The following is a 16,648-nucleotide window of genomic DNA, read 5'->3' as shown; positions in this document are numbered from 1 at the left end:
TGAGTGAATGAGTGAGTGAGTGAATGTGAAATGAATGTGAATGAGTGAATGAGTGAATGAATGTGAATGAATGAATGAATGAATGAATGTGAATGAATGTGAATGAATGAATGAGTGAGTGAGTGAGTGAATGTGAGTGAGTGAATGAATGAGTGAATGAATGAGTGAGTGAATGAATGAATGAATGAGTGAATGAATGAATGAGTGAATGAATGAGTGAATGAATGAATGAATGAATGAGTGAATGAATGAGTGAATGAATGTGAATGAATGAATGAATGAATGAATGAAGATGAGTGATGAGTGAGTGAATGAATGAGTGAATGAATGAATGAATGAATGAATGAGTGAGTGAGTGAGTGAATGAATGAATGAATGAATGAGTGAATGAGTGAGTGAGTGAGTGAGTGAATGAATGAGTGAATGAATGAATGAATGAATGAGTGAATGAATTGAGTGAATGAATGAATGAAGGCTCAGGGATTAAAACAACTATTTAAAAATAAAATAAAAGGGAAAGTAACTTTTTTGAAATAATTATGGGGGTGAGGGGAAATGGCTCAATCTTCTCTTCCCTTTGCTGCCAACTTTAAAGTGCAATGCATTTTCTGAGCATCTTTTAAAAGTTATGGCCATGAAACAGAGGCACAGCTAGTAAAGTGAATGTTTTCCTAGTGCCCTTCTGATTTATTACCTTGCTAGAATTACCTTCAGTGGGTCATCATAAGAGCATCAATGAAATAGCTGTTCCCCTGAACGTCTGGATAATGGATTTTCAACCAGGAGCCACTAAAGACTTTCCCAAACTTTTCCCACCTACAGGAGGCCCTATGACTGTATATCCTGAGAGAAGTCCTAATTTTCCCTCCCATCATTCATACTTTACTAACAATCGGGTGGGGGCTGCATCTGTCTGGGTATTGATTAGGAGATCTGTCCAAAGAACAATTGGTTGAAGTATTTTTGTAGAAAGCAACACCCAGAAGAGAGATGTCCATGGAGATACTCAGTCATTCAGGTCATGGTTGTCCCCATGGTGGGATTCACATTTTTTTCCCTACCGGTTCTGTGGGCATGGCTTGGTGGGTGTGGTGTGGCTTGGTGGGCATGGCAGGGGAAGTTTACTGCAAAATCCCCCTTTCCTCCCCGTCCCACTAACCTGCTTTCCAGCTGCGTTCTCCTGTGCAGGGCAACCAAAGCAGACCCAGCCAATTAGCTGGGACTCAATGGGTGGCAGGGAATAGATGGGGTTGGCGGGCCCAGTCAGAGGTGGGATTGGCCAGTTCTCCGAACTATTCAAAATTTCTGCTACCAGTTCTCTAGAACTGGTCAGAACCTGATGAATACCACCTCTTCCCCAAAGGTGCTTTTTCAAAAGGCAGCTGGACTGTCTTTGTTTTTTTTTTCCCTTGAAGAAGTTTCACTTCTCTTCCAAGAAGCTTCTTCAGTTCTGCAGAACTGAAGAAGCTTCTCGGAGGAGAAGAGAAACATCTTCAAGGAAAAAAAGTGGGGGGGAAGCACCTTCAGGACATCCAAAAGAGAGCCAGTTTGGTGTAGTGGTGAATGCAGCACACTAAAATCCAGGAGACAGTAAGTTCTAGTCTTGTCTTAAGCACAAAGCCAACCTGGGTGACCTTGGGCCAGTCGTTCTCTCTCAGCCCTCGGAAGGAGGCAATGGAAATCACTTCTCTAAATCTTCCCAAGAGAATTGCATTAGTCCTGGTGGTCAGCAGGACTAAACACTGACTTGAAGGCAAAATAAAATAAAATTAAAATTAAAACAAAAAACCCTCCACATATGTTCTAGATGATAGAATAGAGTAGAGTAGAGTAGAGTAGAGTAGAGTAGAGTAGAGTAGAGTAGAACAGAACAGAACAGAATAGAATAGAATAGAATAGGGAATGAGAAGAGAGGAGAGAGAATAGAATAGAATTCTTTATTGGCCATGTGTGATTGAACACACAAGGAATTTGTCTTTGGTGCATAAGCTCTCAGTTTTCTTAAGAAAAAAATACATTCATCAAGAATCATAAGATACAATACTTAGTGATAATCCTAGGTTACTAATAAGCAATCAAATCATACTAAGAAACAAATAAAATCATGCTAAAAAACAAAGAAAACAATATAAATCGTAAAGATACAAGCAACACAGTTATAGTCATAAGTGGGAAGAGATAGGTAATAGGAAGGATGAGAATAATAATAATACAGTCTTACTAAGTAGTTTGACAGTGTTGAGGGAATTATTTGTTTAGCAGAGTGATGGTGTTTGGGGAAAAACTGTCCCTGTGTCTAGTAGTTCTGGTGTGCAGTGCTCTATAGTGTCGTTTTGGAGTTTAAACAGTTTATGTCTGGGATGTGAGGGGTCTGTAGATATTTTCACAGCCCTCTTTTTGACTTGTGCAGTATGCAAGTCCTCAATTGAAGGCAGGTTGGTAGTAACTCCTTTTTCTGCAGTTGGGAATCTTTGAAGAAGTTCTAGCTTGATGACCAAGCTTGATAACCAAGACACCAAACTGACTCTCTCCATCTGTATTTAATCCCCTGAAATTTTTTAAAAAACATTTCCCTTAATTCTTTAGTCCAATTCCTCAAGTTTGCCTGGATTGTTTTAGCTCATGTTCACGAGAATTGACCAGGAACACAGCTGGGCAAAACCTGAAATACAACTGGCCTAAAAAAACAAACAAACACCAAATGCATTTTTAAAAATATACTCCCTGCAGTGGTGGTATGCTACCGGTTTGGCACGGTTCAACTGAACCGGTAGCAAAAATTGCTACCAATTCGGCCGAAGTTGTAGTAAAAAAAAGGCTCAGATGATCAGCTGAGAGGAGGAAAAAAAAGAGGAGAAAGAAGAGAAAAGCACAGGATTGGCCCTCCTACCCATCCCTGTGTTTTTCTCTTCTTTATCCTCTCAGTTGATTGGTGTTGCAGGCCTCAGCTGGTGTTGGGAAGCTCAATCACCGAACCAGTAGTGGAACAGGTAGGATCCACTGCTGACTCCCTGGTTCCAAATGTGGACTTACCTAAAGATTTGTCCACCGTCACGAGAGAAGATATAGGGAATCGGACCATCCTAGACGAAGTTCTCCCACGAAGAAGAGTGACTGTCGACCTGGACTCTGTGAACCGGGAAAATACGACTTTCTCGGAAGGCTTGGTTGTGATGCTGGTTTCAGACTCTGAAATATGCTGGAAATGGACTGGAGCAGCAGTCTGATAGAGCCCTGACTCGGTTCTGTAATGGGGATTGAAAACCAACCCTTCACACGTGAGCAAATCAGATCCGTACACCAAGAGTTCAATTAGCTACTTTTTTGCTTAAGCCCATAATACAGGAATCTTCCCAGGCTGAGGGTATGCACAAGAGTAAAACAAGGTTCAATGACACTCAAGAGGAAGTCAAACTTTACTCTCTTGTGCCCGCATCACTCTGGAAAGTAACAAAGTCACTTTGGGAAAGTCCATAGTAACGTCAAACTGTCACTAAGAAAACGGTCACAAGTTGAGGACTGTCTGTATCCCAGTGACTTGACTACCTGTACTTACAACCGCAATGGAGTCCAACATTTATGTTCTTCAGTGAGCAATTTGTTTCAGTGAATTTCGCTCTGTTCTATGGTTTTTCTGGCCAAGTTTGTTCAGGGAATCACTGAAGTTGTTAAGTTAGTGATGCAGTTGTTAAATGAATCTGGCTCCCCCACTGAAGGTCGCAAAAGGGGATGACGTTAACCCCGGGGGACACTGCAACCATCATAAATATGAATCAGTTGCCAAGGGTCCGAATTTTCATCACATGACCATAGGGAGGTGGCAAAGGTAGTAAGTGTGAAAAATGGTCCTAAGTCCAAATGGTCCTAAGGGAGTGGAAGTGTGGCTCCAGAGGTTGTGGAGGAGGCTGGGGAAGGGCACAGGCCGGCTGAGCAGTCAGAGGAAGGACCAGGCCCATCCCCTCTTCATCCTAGGACACGCAGGAAGGAATGGAGAAGGGAACAACGTGGCTAATGGGAGAGAAAAGGGCCCTGATCCCTTTCATTGGCTGCAGCTGGGGGGAATAGTATATAAGAGAGACGGTTACAAAACAGCATTGTCAGAAGCAAAGCATGTGTTATTTTGGGCTGAAGTTATCTTGGTTGGCATTCTTCCAACAGACCGTGCCTTGTTATCTCCTTGAAGTTGGTAATTACTTATCCTGGTCTGTTGTGGAAATTCCTTCATTGTAGTTTGTTTTAGTTTTTTTTATTTCACCTCTATCTGCTCATTAAGTTTGGACTGTATTGCTTTCTTTTGAAGACTATTTTTGAATACGTTTTATCTCCAACTGAGAATTATTGAACAGTGGGGCCAAGTTGGAGGCATTAAAGAACATTTATTTACATTTTGGATTTTGTTACATTTGTGTTACACTCCGGGTCATCACACGGTCACTAAGTGAACTGTTGTAAGTCGAGGACTACCTGTTCTGATTTGTCATTGCCAAGTTCTCATTGTCAACTCATAAAATAAAATATTTTATGGTCTTTTTAGAGTTGCCAACAGAAAGGGAGGGGGGAGCAGTGTGGCAGCTTGCAAAACTGAAAATGCATTCCATAAATGTTTTCAAAGATAGTAACTAGGTGACTGAAGTTTCTGCCGTGCAAAGATCTAACTGGAGAACATGATTGATGATTCTGGGCTATGGATGTGTCCCATTGGAGAATATGAATTATGATACACCCAGGGGGTGAGAGAAAAACCAGGTTCAAGGGTGACAATGAATCAGCTACACCCAGGCAGCACCGGCATGTCTTCTCCTAATAAATCTTCTTTAAGCTCTGAAAATCAAGCTAGAAACTCATGATTTAAATGGGGATAACTACCCTGACATTCATCTTTTGTAGCTGGAACCATGCTAAGAATGCTTCAATCTTGAAGGTGGCATTTCATTTCGTGGTAGGAGGCGCAATGACAATAAAGTAAATTAAACTAAACTAAATAGAGACAAAGTACTTGTTCTTTCATGGATATTTTTTAAATTTTTTTTCCCCTTCTGATGTGCACGACTATCATTCACTTTTCATCCTGGCTTGCTTGAGGCTGTTAGCAACAAACCAAATGGGTGAGCTGTTTGCATAGATTTATAGTTGCTCTATTTTGCTTATATTTATACATAAACATATCATCAGCAAGCAATAAGCTAGGCTGGGAGGAAAACATTTTATTTAACAGAGACCTGAAAGGAATTGAAATGATTATACAGGTGGGAGAGAAAATTCCACATTTATGTTCATGTGTGAATGGCCTTTGTCGGTTTCCATCCCGCCGAGGCTGACAGAGGTGTCATCCATGTGCATTTGAAACCACTTTTTCCTTGGGAGATGTTTAGCATTTTTAAACATGTTATGTAAGCATCGACATATATAGATCCCTTGACAAGGGATAAAAGAGGAAGAGGAAGAGCAGGAGAAGGAGGAAGGGAAGGGGAAGGAGAAGGAGGAGAAAGAGAAGAGGAGGAGGAGGAAGTAGAACAGCAGAAGAAGCTGAAGGTGAAAAGGAGGAGGAGGAAGAATGGTGAGGAAGGGGAAGAAGAGGAAGAAGAAGAAGAGGAGGAGGAGGAGGAACATGGGCAGGAGGAAGAGGAAGAGGAAGAAGAAGAAGAAGAAGAAGAAGAAGAGGAGGAGGAGGAGGAGGAGGAGGAGGAGGAGGAGGAGGGGGAACAGGGGCAGGAGAGAAGGAGGAAGTGGGAGGAGGAGGAGGAGGAGGAGGAGGAAGAAGAAGAAAAAGAAGAAAAGAAGAAGAAGAAGAAGAAGAAGAAGAAGAAGAAGAAGAAGAAGAAGAAGAAGAAGAAGAAGAAGAAGAAGAAGAAGAAGAAGAAGAAGAAGAAGAAGAAGAAGAGGAGGAGGAGGAGGAAGAGAGGAGGAGGAAGAAGAAGAGGAAGAGGAGGAGGAGGAGGAAGAAGAAGATGAGGAGGAGGAGGAGGAGGAGGGGGGGAGGAAGAAGAAGAAGAGCAGCAGCAGGAGGAAGAAGAACAGCAGCAGGAGGAACGGAAGAAGAGGAAGAGGAGGAGGGAGGAGGAAGAAGAAGAAGAGGAGGAGGAGGAGGAGGAGAGGGGAGGAAGAAGGAGAAGAGCAGGAGGAGGAAGAAGAAGAGCAGGAGGAGGAACAGGGGCAGGAGAGGAGGAGGAAGAGGGAGGAGGAAGAAGAAGTAGTAGTGTTCAGCCTTTCTGATGGTCCAACTCTCACAGCTCTATGTAACTGCTAGAATGACCTATTGTGTGTGGAAAAATGGTCATAAGGCCCTTTTTTCAGGGCCATTGTAACTTCAAATGGTCACTAAATGAACTGTTATAAGTTGAGGACTATCTGAGGATCCCAAGGAGTCTAAAAGCTTTACCCTGCTCTACTTAGCAGCTGTTAATTTTCCAATTATGGAACGTGGAAGATAACTCAGTGTTTTTTTTGCCTAATCCATCGTACTTGCTGCTTATGTCTACAGATGCTATGTTATTGTTACTCAGGGAAACCAAGGTTACCTAACGTAGCAAGTAAGTGGAGAGTTTCAAGTGAAATGAATAACCTACCCTTTCATATATCCAAGTGTATTTCTCAGAGAAGTGATTTCTTCTTGCAGAGAAGTATTCTTTTCCTGAATAGCTTCCACAGCTTTTAACTTGGACAGAACATGGTCTTGTATTTCCTTAAAAAATAAAATGAAAAAGGGCAGAGAAAATCCACCAAGCTCAGAGAGCACTAAGGGCCCCACAATCCCTCCTCCTCCTCCCCACAAACCCCAATCTCTTCTAATGCTGATGACGTTACTTAGTAGGGTCATGAAATGTCTGTGAGAAAACCCACCAAGCTCAGAGAGTACTAAGGGCCCCACAATCCTCCCCTTCCCTTTCCCCTTTCCCCTTCCTCCTTTCCCTTCCTCCTCCTCCTCCTCCTCCTCCTCCTCCTCCTCCTCCTCCTCCTCCTCCTCCTCCTCCTCCTCCTCCTCCTCCTCCTTCCCTCCTCCTCCTCCTTCTCCTTCTTCTTCCTTCCTCCTCCTCCTCCTCCTCCTTCTTCTTCCTCCTTCTCCTCCTCCTCCTTCTTCCTCCTCCTCCTCCTCCTCCTCCTCCTCCTCTTCTCCTCCTCCTTCTTCTTCCTCCTTCTCCTCCTCCTCCTCCTTCTTCTTCCTCCTCCTCCTCCTCCTCCTCCTCCTTCTTCTTCTTCCTCCTCCTCCTCCTTCTTCCTCCTTCTCCTCCTCTTCCTCCTCCTCTTCCTCTTCCTCCTGCTGCCCTGTTCTTCCTCCTGCTGCTCCTCCTCCTCCTCACAAACCCCACTCTCTTCTAGCGCTGATAATGTTACTAAGCTGGGTCATGAAATGTCTTCAAACACAACCCCCACATCAAGCTCAGAGAGCACCAAGGAGCCTAGAGCTGCACATATTCTCTAAATATTATTCTTGCAACATCGCCAAGGCACCCCAAGTTTCGATCACGTGATCATTTCAGCTGCCATCTTGACTTTCTTCATCTCTCTCTCCCCACGGGAACCCCCTTGGGGAAAACTTTTCTTCAGTGGTTCAGATGGCAGGAAGGCTGTGCTGTTCACACAACTGGGAGAACTCCTATTTCTTCTCAACTACTGTCAAACTGCCCAGCTATTGTCTACAAGAAACCACGCATTACATTTCCAATAAGTTATAACCTGTGAATGGGGGTCACAGACCTTTTTCCTCACTCGCTTCCCAGGCTCAGGAGTGGCTTAAACAGGATTTCAGAAAGCGCTAACTCCCCTGCCATGCTGATATTATGTGTCCTGATCAGGATGCTTGTTTCGCACAAGAATTGTTGTTTAATTCATGGGGCAAGCTGCGCTGTTGATTTTTTTTTTATTCTGGTAGAGCAATGTCTGGCTGAGTTGTGAGACACAAACAACTTCACAAATGCACTCTTCTGTGGCAGTTCTCCACCAATATTTGGATATATATATAGGGGCGTGCGTAAGTGCACCATTGTGCCTACCGTCCCTGTCCTATTATTCCCATTTATTCGAACCTATTTCCTGTATTCTTACTCATGTTTATTCTTATACCTATTATCTTGTAAGTGATTGACAAATACAATTTTAAAAAAATATTCTAATTTCTGTCAAACAACTTCTACAACATCTTTTTTTCTCTCTCTCTCTAATCTATCATCTATCATCTTTATCTATATCATCTGTCTGTCTCTCTGTCCATCTTTCTATCTATCATCTGTCTATCTCTATCATCTATCTATCATATATCTTTATCATCTGTCTGTCTGCTGTCTATCTATATCATATCAATCTATCATCTAACATTATTTATCATCTGTTTATCTATATCATCTGTCTGCTGTCTGCTTATCTATGTCTGTCTATCTGTCTATCTATCATCTATCTATCATTTATCTCATCTTTCATTTGTATATCATATCTGTCATCTATCTATCATCTATCTATCTATCTATCTATCTATCTATCTATCTATCTATCTATCTATCTATCTATCTATCTATCTATCTATCTATCATTTGTCTGTCTATCTATCTATCATCTATCTATCTGAAAAAAATTGCAATAATAGTCCATCTTTGAACCATAGGTATGGCTCTACCCTATTTTGCATGCACCACACTATCCGTTTTTTGGGGAGAAATAAACTCTTCTACCATTCTTTCACCAATAATTTACCTTTTACCAATAACTCAACATTCATTTGGCATGGTGATCAACGCTGGGTTTACCGTGCAGTGTGGCTACAAAGACACATGTGCTTTAAGTTTTTTTTTAAAGGTTAATTGCTTCTGAGGGCCTCATTAATCTTCTCTGTGTGCCTGGCTTTACAAAAACTATGTCTATTCAAGCAGAAGTCAGACAACCACCTGTCTAAGATGTTTGAATGTGAATTCCTATGCACAGAGGAGAGTATAGGACAGCTTCTAACTTTCTAAGATTATGGATTTCTTCTCATGCTGGATGTTGAAGTTTCTGCATCTTAAACTTTGTAAAGTCGAGAAACACTGCTCTAATTTCGAGGCACAATTCTGTAATGGCTAGGAAGTCATTTGTTTTGTTCTGGGTTCACACAACCAACTAGGTTAGATTGAAGAGGCTTGGATAGTTTATACGGCATGTTATGTGAACTGCACCATCATGTTATAATACAGGTTTTATTTTTAAAAAAATGTTTGGGCATCGCTGAGGATGTTAACATAGCAATTGCATTGTGTTAACATGAGTTAAGAGGTAAATATGTATGCATGAGCACCCATCATGATTAACTAAGGAGGAGATTTTGTCCAAGGCTAGTACCATGACATCCATTTTTTTCGCACACACACGGGGCCAGCTTTTGCAAAATCCTGATGATGATGTTTATTCACCAATAACATGATGATGAACGATGACATAGAACATAGAACAAGAGAGTTGAAAGGGACCTTGGAGGTCTTCTAGTCCAACCCCCTTCTCAAGTAGGAGACCCTGTACCATTTCAGACAGGTGACTGTCCAGTCTCTTCCTAAAAGCCTCCAGTGATGGAGAAGGAAGGAAGGAAGGAGAGAAGGAAGGAAGGAAAAGGAAAGAAGGAAGGAAGAAAAGGAAGAAAAGGAAGGAAAGGAAAGGAAGGAAGGAAGGAAAGGAAAGGAAGGAAAGGAAGGAAAGAAAGGAAGGAAGGAAAGGAAGGAAAGGAAAGGAAAGAAAGGAAGGAGGGGGAGGAAGGAAAGGAAGGAAAGGAAGGAAAGGAAGGAAAGAAAGGAAGGAATGATAACAGCATAATCATTATTTCCAGGTTGAATCTCTCCTTGTTCAGTTTCCATCCATTGTTCCTTGTCTGGCCTTTGGGTGCTTTGGAAAATAGCTTGACCCCTTCCTCCTCTCTGTGGCAGCCCCTCAAACATTGGAAGACTTCTTTCACGTCTCCCCTGGTCCTTCTCTTCACCGGACTAGCCATGCCTGGTTCCTGTAGCCGTTCTTTATTTGTTTTATCCTCCAAACATCCCATAATCATCCTGGTTGCTCTTCTCTGCACCCCCTGCTCAAGCAGGAAACCCTAGACCATTTCAGACAAATGGTTGTCCAGTCTCTTCTTAAAAACCTCCAGTGATGGAGCAGCCACAACCCTCTGGTGGCAAGCAGTTCCACTGGTTAATTGTCCTCCCTGTTAGGAAATTTCTCCTTAGTTCCAGGTTGCTTCTCTCCTTGATGAGTTTCCATCCATTGTTTCTGGTCTTTGCCCTCTGGTGCTTTGGAAAATAAGTTGACCCCACCCTCCTCTTTGTGGCAGCCCCTCAAATACTGGAAGACTGTTATCATTCTTTTCTCTAGGATTCAAATTCAAATCCTGCAGCCCTCCTTCGTATGTTTTTGTCTCCAGGTTTTTAATCATCTCAGTTGCTCTTCTCTGCACTTTTTCCATCTTTTTTTGTAACGTGGGGACCAAAACCACCTCAACCCATATAAGAAAGCTTTTGCATTCTTAGATGATGCACAGAATAATCAAACAGGAAGCCTTTAGGACTCATGCAATAGCTGTCTCAAATTCCAGATTATGGAAGAAATATTGACATATAATTTGAGAAGCTTCTTCGTTTTAGATGGAGTGGTGCTCTCTCTACTACGGAAAATTGAAAACATTCAAATAACAGCTAGAACAATGGATAAAAAATAATGTTTTCCTTGGCCATCAACCAAATGGAGCGTGTACCGAGGCTGCAAATATCTTTCAAGGGTGCGTCAAATATTTTTGGCATATTGTTTGATTATATATTTTTTTTGCTCCCTAAAGTTGGTGGGTGGTATTCTTGCCTGGAATTTGATAGCTTTCAGGGAAGCTGCATCTCAGGGACTCAGTTCTTTAAGACATAAAACAAAAGGAAGGGAGAGAAATGCATGAAAATAAGAGTAACTCTTTTCATGCGTGTTTTGTTGTCAGGAAGTAATCTGCTGCAGGTTACCAAGACAAGGACAGCAATGAGCACCATAAAAACACAGAATGCAAATAGCTTTAAAAAAACCATTTGCAGCTATAGAGAAATGAATCACCCTGGATCACAGGAAACAAGCAATATAGAATAGAATAGAATAGAATAGAATAGAATAGAATAGAATAGAACAGAACAGAACAGAATTCTTTTATTGGCCAAGTGTGATTGGACACACCAGGAATTTGTCTTGGTGCAAATGCTCTCAGTGTACATAAAAGAAAAGATACCTGCATCAAGAGTTAAGAATCATCAGGTACAACACTTAATAATAGACACAGGGTACAATAAGCAATCGAATCATACTAGGAAACAGCCAATATAAATCATAAGGATACAAGCGACAAAGTTATAGTCATACAGTCACAAGTAGGAGGGGATGGGTGATAAGGGGGTGATGAGAAGATTAATAGTAATAGTAGTGCAGACTTTGTAAACAGTTGGACAGTGTTGAGGGAATTATTTGTTTAGCAGCGTGATGGCATGTGGGGAAAAAACTCCCCTTGTGTCTAGTTGTTCTGGTGTGCAGGGCTCTATAGCATCGTTTTGAGGGAAGGAGTTGAAACAGTTTATATCCGGGATGTGAGGGGTCTGTAGATATTTTCCCAGCTCTCTTTTGACTCATGCAGGATACAGGTTCTTGATTGAAGGGAGGTTGGTGGTAATTGTTTTTTTCTGCAGTCCTAATTACTCTCTGAAGTCTGTGTCTGTCCTGTTGGGTTGCAGAACCAAACCAGACAGTTATAGAGGTGCAGATGACAGACTCAATCATTCCTCTGTAGAACTGGATCAGCAGCTCCTTGGGCAGTTTGAGCTTTCTGAGTTGGTGCAGAAAGAACATTCTTTGTTGTGCTTTTTTGATGATGTTTTTGATGTTAGGTGTCCATTTTGTGATATGACAGAGCCTAGAAAGTTGAAGGTCTCTACTGTTGACACTGTGTTGTCTAGTATTGTAAGAGGTGGTGGTATGGGAGGGTTTCTCCTAAAGTCTACCACCATTTTTACGGTGAGTGCATTCAGTTCCAGATTGTTCCAGTTATACCACGAAGCAAGTTGTACAACCTCCCGTCTGTATATAGATCACAATCAGTGTGAAAGCAATAACAATTTTTTTATAAGGTTAATTTTCTTTAAAATAGCTTTGCCAATCGGCCACACGGAAGTCCTTTTGACTTATGAGGTGATACTACACAATAAAATTTAGGATTGCAAGATACAAAGGCACAAACTTATGTTTGGCCAGATTCCAGAAAGGTAAAAATGGAGATTGGCTTCACTAAGAAATCAGAATTAGAATAGAGCTGGAAGGGACCTTGGAGGTCTTCTAGTCCAACCCCCTGCTCAAGCATTTCAGACAAGTGGATGTCCAGTCTCTTCTTAAAATCCTCCTGTGATGGAGCTTCTACAACTTCTGGAGGCAAGCAGTTCCATTGGTTAATTGTCCTTAGTGTCAGGAAGTTTCTCCTTAGTTCTAGGTTGCTTCTCATCTTGGTTAGTTTCCAACCATTGCTTCCTGTCCTGCTCTCTGGTGCTGTCTGGATTTCATTTTGATTTGTTCTGGCTTGAGTTGGAACCCCAAATTATTCCTCTGACATCCAGTCTAGATCAGTGATCCCCAACCTTTTTTATGCCGCGGCCCGGTACCGGCATCAGCTGGGCGCTGCGGCCCGGTACCGGCATCAGCTGGGCGCCGCCATCTTTTTTGATGAAAAAGTGCTTCCGGTGACCTCACCGGAAGCACTTTTTCATCAAAAAGATGGCGGCGCCAGCGCTCGTGAGCTTTTCCGGAAAGCTCACGGAAGCGCTGGCACTGCCATCTTTTTGATGAAAAGTGCTTCTGGTGAGCTTTCTACCTGGAAAAGCTCACCGGAAGCACTTTTTCATCAAAAAGATGGCGGCGCCAGCAACCAGCGGCCCGGTAGGACTTGTTCCGCTGGACTTACCGGTCCGCGGGACCGGTGGTTGGGGACCCCTGGTCTAGATGACTTAGAGAGGGAAGGAGTGATGCAAGATCTCTAGTTGTTTCAGGAAGCAAAAGCTCTCCATTCAGAGACCACAAGCTTGGGAGCTGGGTTGTCTTCTCCCCTCTCTGGTTGTCCACGATGTGGTTGTGTGTGTGTGTGCACGCATACTGAGCACACAAAGACAAAAGGAAAGATTTGGTTGCTCCACTGTGGTCACCGTCTTGATGCTTTCTTGTCCACACTCCACGGACAACCTGTTTTCCTTTGTGGTTGGCACAAAAACCCTTGATCAGCTCATGTGCCAGGGACATAGGAGAGCTACCAGGTTTCCAAGTGATGAAATCCATTTAAAAAGAAAAGAGCAAAGTCTACCTTCCAAAACAATTTCTTTTATTTAGGAAAGCATCAAATTGGCAAAGTCTGTTGTAATTTCGGATCTGACACAACCTGGAATTACACCACATAATATTGGAGATTAAAAGCAGCCCCCAAAAGTCACATTCCCCAATAGAAGTAAACCAACGTTTCCTGGTGTCATCAATCTCCACCTCCAGGTCTCAGCAGGGTCAGCTTTCGTTCCCACGGGAAGAAGAACCACCTAGCCTAAACAACTCTCTCTATCTCCACTCATCCCATTTTAGGAATGTGGCAAGCCCGAAACCCTTCCCCCCATAACCAGCAAAGAGAAAGAAAGAAAAGGAATATATAATAAGACTAAATAAAATGGCTACGCATATGTCAATTTCTGGACAATGACAGCTCTCTAGGCTGGTCCTTCTACCCAACATTAATTAACAAATACACACAGGGAAAGAGAGACACACACATATGCAAGTAACAATATAATGAAAACTTAAGAAATCAGCTTAAAATTGAAACCTCTGATATACAACAGATTCTTTAACATGAGTTTTAATGGTTTTTTTTTCAGTGTTTTATTCAACTTTGGATGAAAAAGCCAAATAATTTTCTGGTTGCAGTCGGGATATCCTATAAAGTGAAGTTCATATTGATAAGAATACTTCCCCCCCCTTTTGTTTCTCCTTAATTCTCTAAGCAATCTAATTGATAGAACATGAATCACCTTTAATCGTATGTTGTAAAATCAGGCTATTGATTTTATGAGTATTGAAACAATAGAACGTATCAAGATTTCTGACAACATAAGAAAAAAAAGAAAGAAATAGATAAATCTATACAGGTTACCCCACGATCAAACCAATAAGGCCAGATGATTTCGATATGTTATATCTGTTTTTTTCCCTGACTCATACTGTAATGCAACACAAAGTCCCTGTGTAAGTTGTGGAACAATTGCCAACTTATAAATCTCATTTCCTTTCACTGAGGTCATAGCTAATTTTAGCTGCGTTTGGCCCATTATGTGATTAAGATTTTTGAAGTTTTTTTCTTCTTCTTTCTTTTCACTTGGGTAGCTAAAAGACACCAGTATATTATTGGTCTTGGATCCTCGCACTTGCTATTGACATTAGCTTTTTAACATTTTGAAGGGTTTTCTAACTGCAACCACCTCACATTAAAATTAAACATGATGTTAATGTTATGAACAATTTCCAAGCATTTCTCCCATCCACAATGTTTTAATTTGATTTAAATAATGCATTGCACTTTGAATATCAGGAAGAAGCCTGGAAAAGGATCGTGTTTATTCATGACCAGAGAGATGGAAAAGATGGGGGAAGGAGAAAGAAAATGCTATTTTATTCTCTGTAGAATTACAGCCCATGGTAGAGATACATAGGAAACTGAAGTCTAAATCTTCAGAGGTGGAGCACCCACAATTTCTGGAGGCAGGTCGTTCCACTAAGCGAGACATTCCACAAATGTCTCGCTTAGCAACATACATTTTGGAAACAATTGGTTTGGGATTTGAAAAATACATGTTGTGGTCCGCCGGTGGCCTGCAGAGCTGGCAGTAGAATGGAACAACGGGGAGGAACATGGCCCAGTCCTGGACTCAGGAGTAAGGCTTGGAGGTGATTGGCCCCTCCCATAAGACATAAAGGTGGAGCAAAGGGACAGGAACCTTTGCAGGAAGCAACTTTGTTCGTACTGGTCAGTTTGAAACCTGAAGCTCCGTGTTGAATTTGTGCTCCATTTGGCCTTGTACAACTAATTGGAAATTTAGTCGTTGGCAGCATTTCAAGGAAGATAAAGGTGCGTGCTTATCAGCCTTATCCTGAAGGACTTTGGCAGACTTCCATGGGACTATTTACAAACTGTTTGAGACTCATTACAGGCTGTGAATGACTACACTTTACAGCCTTTGAAATAAAGAAAAATGGGTTTTGGGACTAACATGTGTTTATTAGTGTCTTAATAAGCCTTGTTCAGAACAATATTCAGAGTAACTGAATGAAACCCACAGGGTTACAAAATCATGGATAATTTCCTGATTCGCTCTCACAGCCTCCCTTGCAATACCTGATCAAAATTTGAGTGCTTGGCTCAAATGTTGTGTTATGTGTTTAAAATGGCTGCCGCATCCTGGGGTTTATGCGGCCGCCATTTCTGATCTCACCTTGGCTTCCCGCAAGCTAATGAATTGATTGCCCTTCATCAGTTTTGTGCTGATTGTTTCTTTGCTTGCAGACTTCGTGTAACAACAGGGCTAAGAGTAACACTGGGGCTCTTACCTGTATTAATCTGCGGCCCCAAACATTTATTTTCGGAGTGAATGAAAATGGAAAGAGAAGGATTTCTTGAGTCCTGCAAAGCTTTCACAGCCCATTAGCTAAATGCAAGTCCCTGGTTGGGTTTTCCACCCCCCCTGTTTCTGTGATTTTTATACCTGCTGCTTTTAGTGAACAAAAGAGGACACTTAATACCCCCGCACTCATCAAATTCAATCCTCAGGAAATGGCTCCAGTGAAAGCACAGAAGAACTGAGATGTTGTGGCCTGTTGGCCACTGGCCCCTCCACCAGCCAAATCAGCGGAGGAGGAGGCAGCGTGGGAGTGGGGGCCAGCATCAAGGCAACCTGAGAGCTCCGAGGGAGGGAGAGGGAATGGAGCTGGCAGAAAGAGAAACAGAGGCAGAGCCTGTGCCGTCCATCAGCCCTCAGAGGGAGAGTCAACAGCCCCCAAATCTGGTGGTAGCTGATGAGGAAGAGGAGGAACAGCTGAGTCCAGTGTCTGATGTGTGGATGTGCAGAAGGCAGAGGAGAGGAGAGCAGTGGAAATCTATGGGCCGGTCCTCGGGACAGAAGAGCCACCGCTGCTAGTGAAGCCCCACCCTAGCTCTGGGGCAGGGGTGGGATTCAAATTTTTTAACAACCAGTTCTGTGGGTGTGGCTTGGTTGGTGGGCGTGGCTTGGTGGTCATGTTATTGGCTGGGCGTGGCCAACTCAATATCACTCATATTGAGGCACGCATCTCCTTGCCTAGCCTTTCATGACTGTGGGGATGCTGCAAAAGTCGTAAGTGTGAAAAATGGTCATAAATCACTTTTTTCAGTGCCATTGTAACTTTGAATGGTCCCTCCACACAAGCAAAGTACCAGCAAAGGAGGGGGAAAAGCCTCCAGAGACGTTCCTGAGACAGGAAGTCTAGTCCTGCCAAGAATGTAATAAGGGTTAATGGAGAGGCACTTTCTGTAAGCAACACCAGAATGTTTCCTTCCTGCCTTCTTTACAGGATTAGGCCAGTAATTTCTTCTAACAACCAGTTCTCGGAGCTGCTTAGAATG

At 42.5% G+C, this 16,648-nt stretch overlaps 1 protein-coding gene across 1 annotated transcript in view; it reads right to left on the bottom strand.

The window, feature by feature from the left end:
* The window catches only part of LMNTD1 (lamin tail domain containing 1), a 46,564-nt gene that overhangs the window by 17,295 nt on the left and 12,621 nt on the right, over positions 1–16,648 (bottom strand). The window contains exons 2-3 of the mRNA XM_087967914.1: positions 6,567–6,682; positions 3,034–3,245 (exon numbers count right to left, since the gene is read on the bottom strand). Of these exons, the coding sequence (XP_087824040.1) occupies positions 3,034–3,245; positions 6,567–6,574 (220 nt within the window). The 5' untranslated portion in view covers positions 6,575–6,682. The remainder of the gene's footprint in view (positions 1–3,033; positions 3,246–6,566; positions 6,683–16,648) is intronic.

Source organism: Notechis scutatus, chromosome 6 (genome assembly GCF_049901735.1).
Source record: "Notechis scutatus isolate UNSWTSFEM ecotype Mainland chromosome 6, rNotScu1.2, whole genome shotgun sequence".
NCBI classification, from domain to species: domain Eukaryota; kingdom Metazoa; phylum Chordata; class Lepidosauria; order Squamata; family Elapidae; genus Notechis; species Notechis scutatus.
Note: the sequence above shows the minus strand (reverse complement) of the source record. Positions and strands in the feature narration are given on the sequence as shown.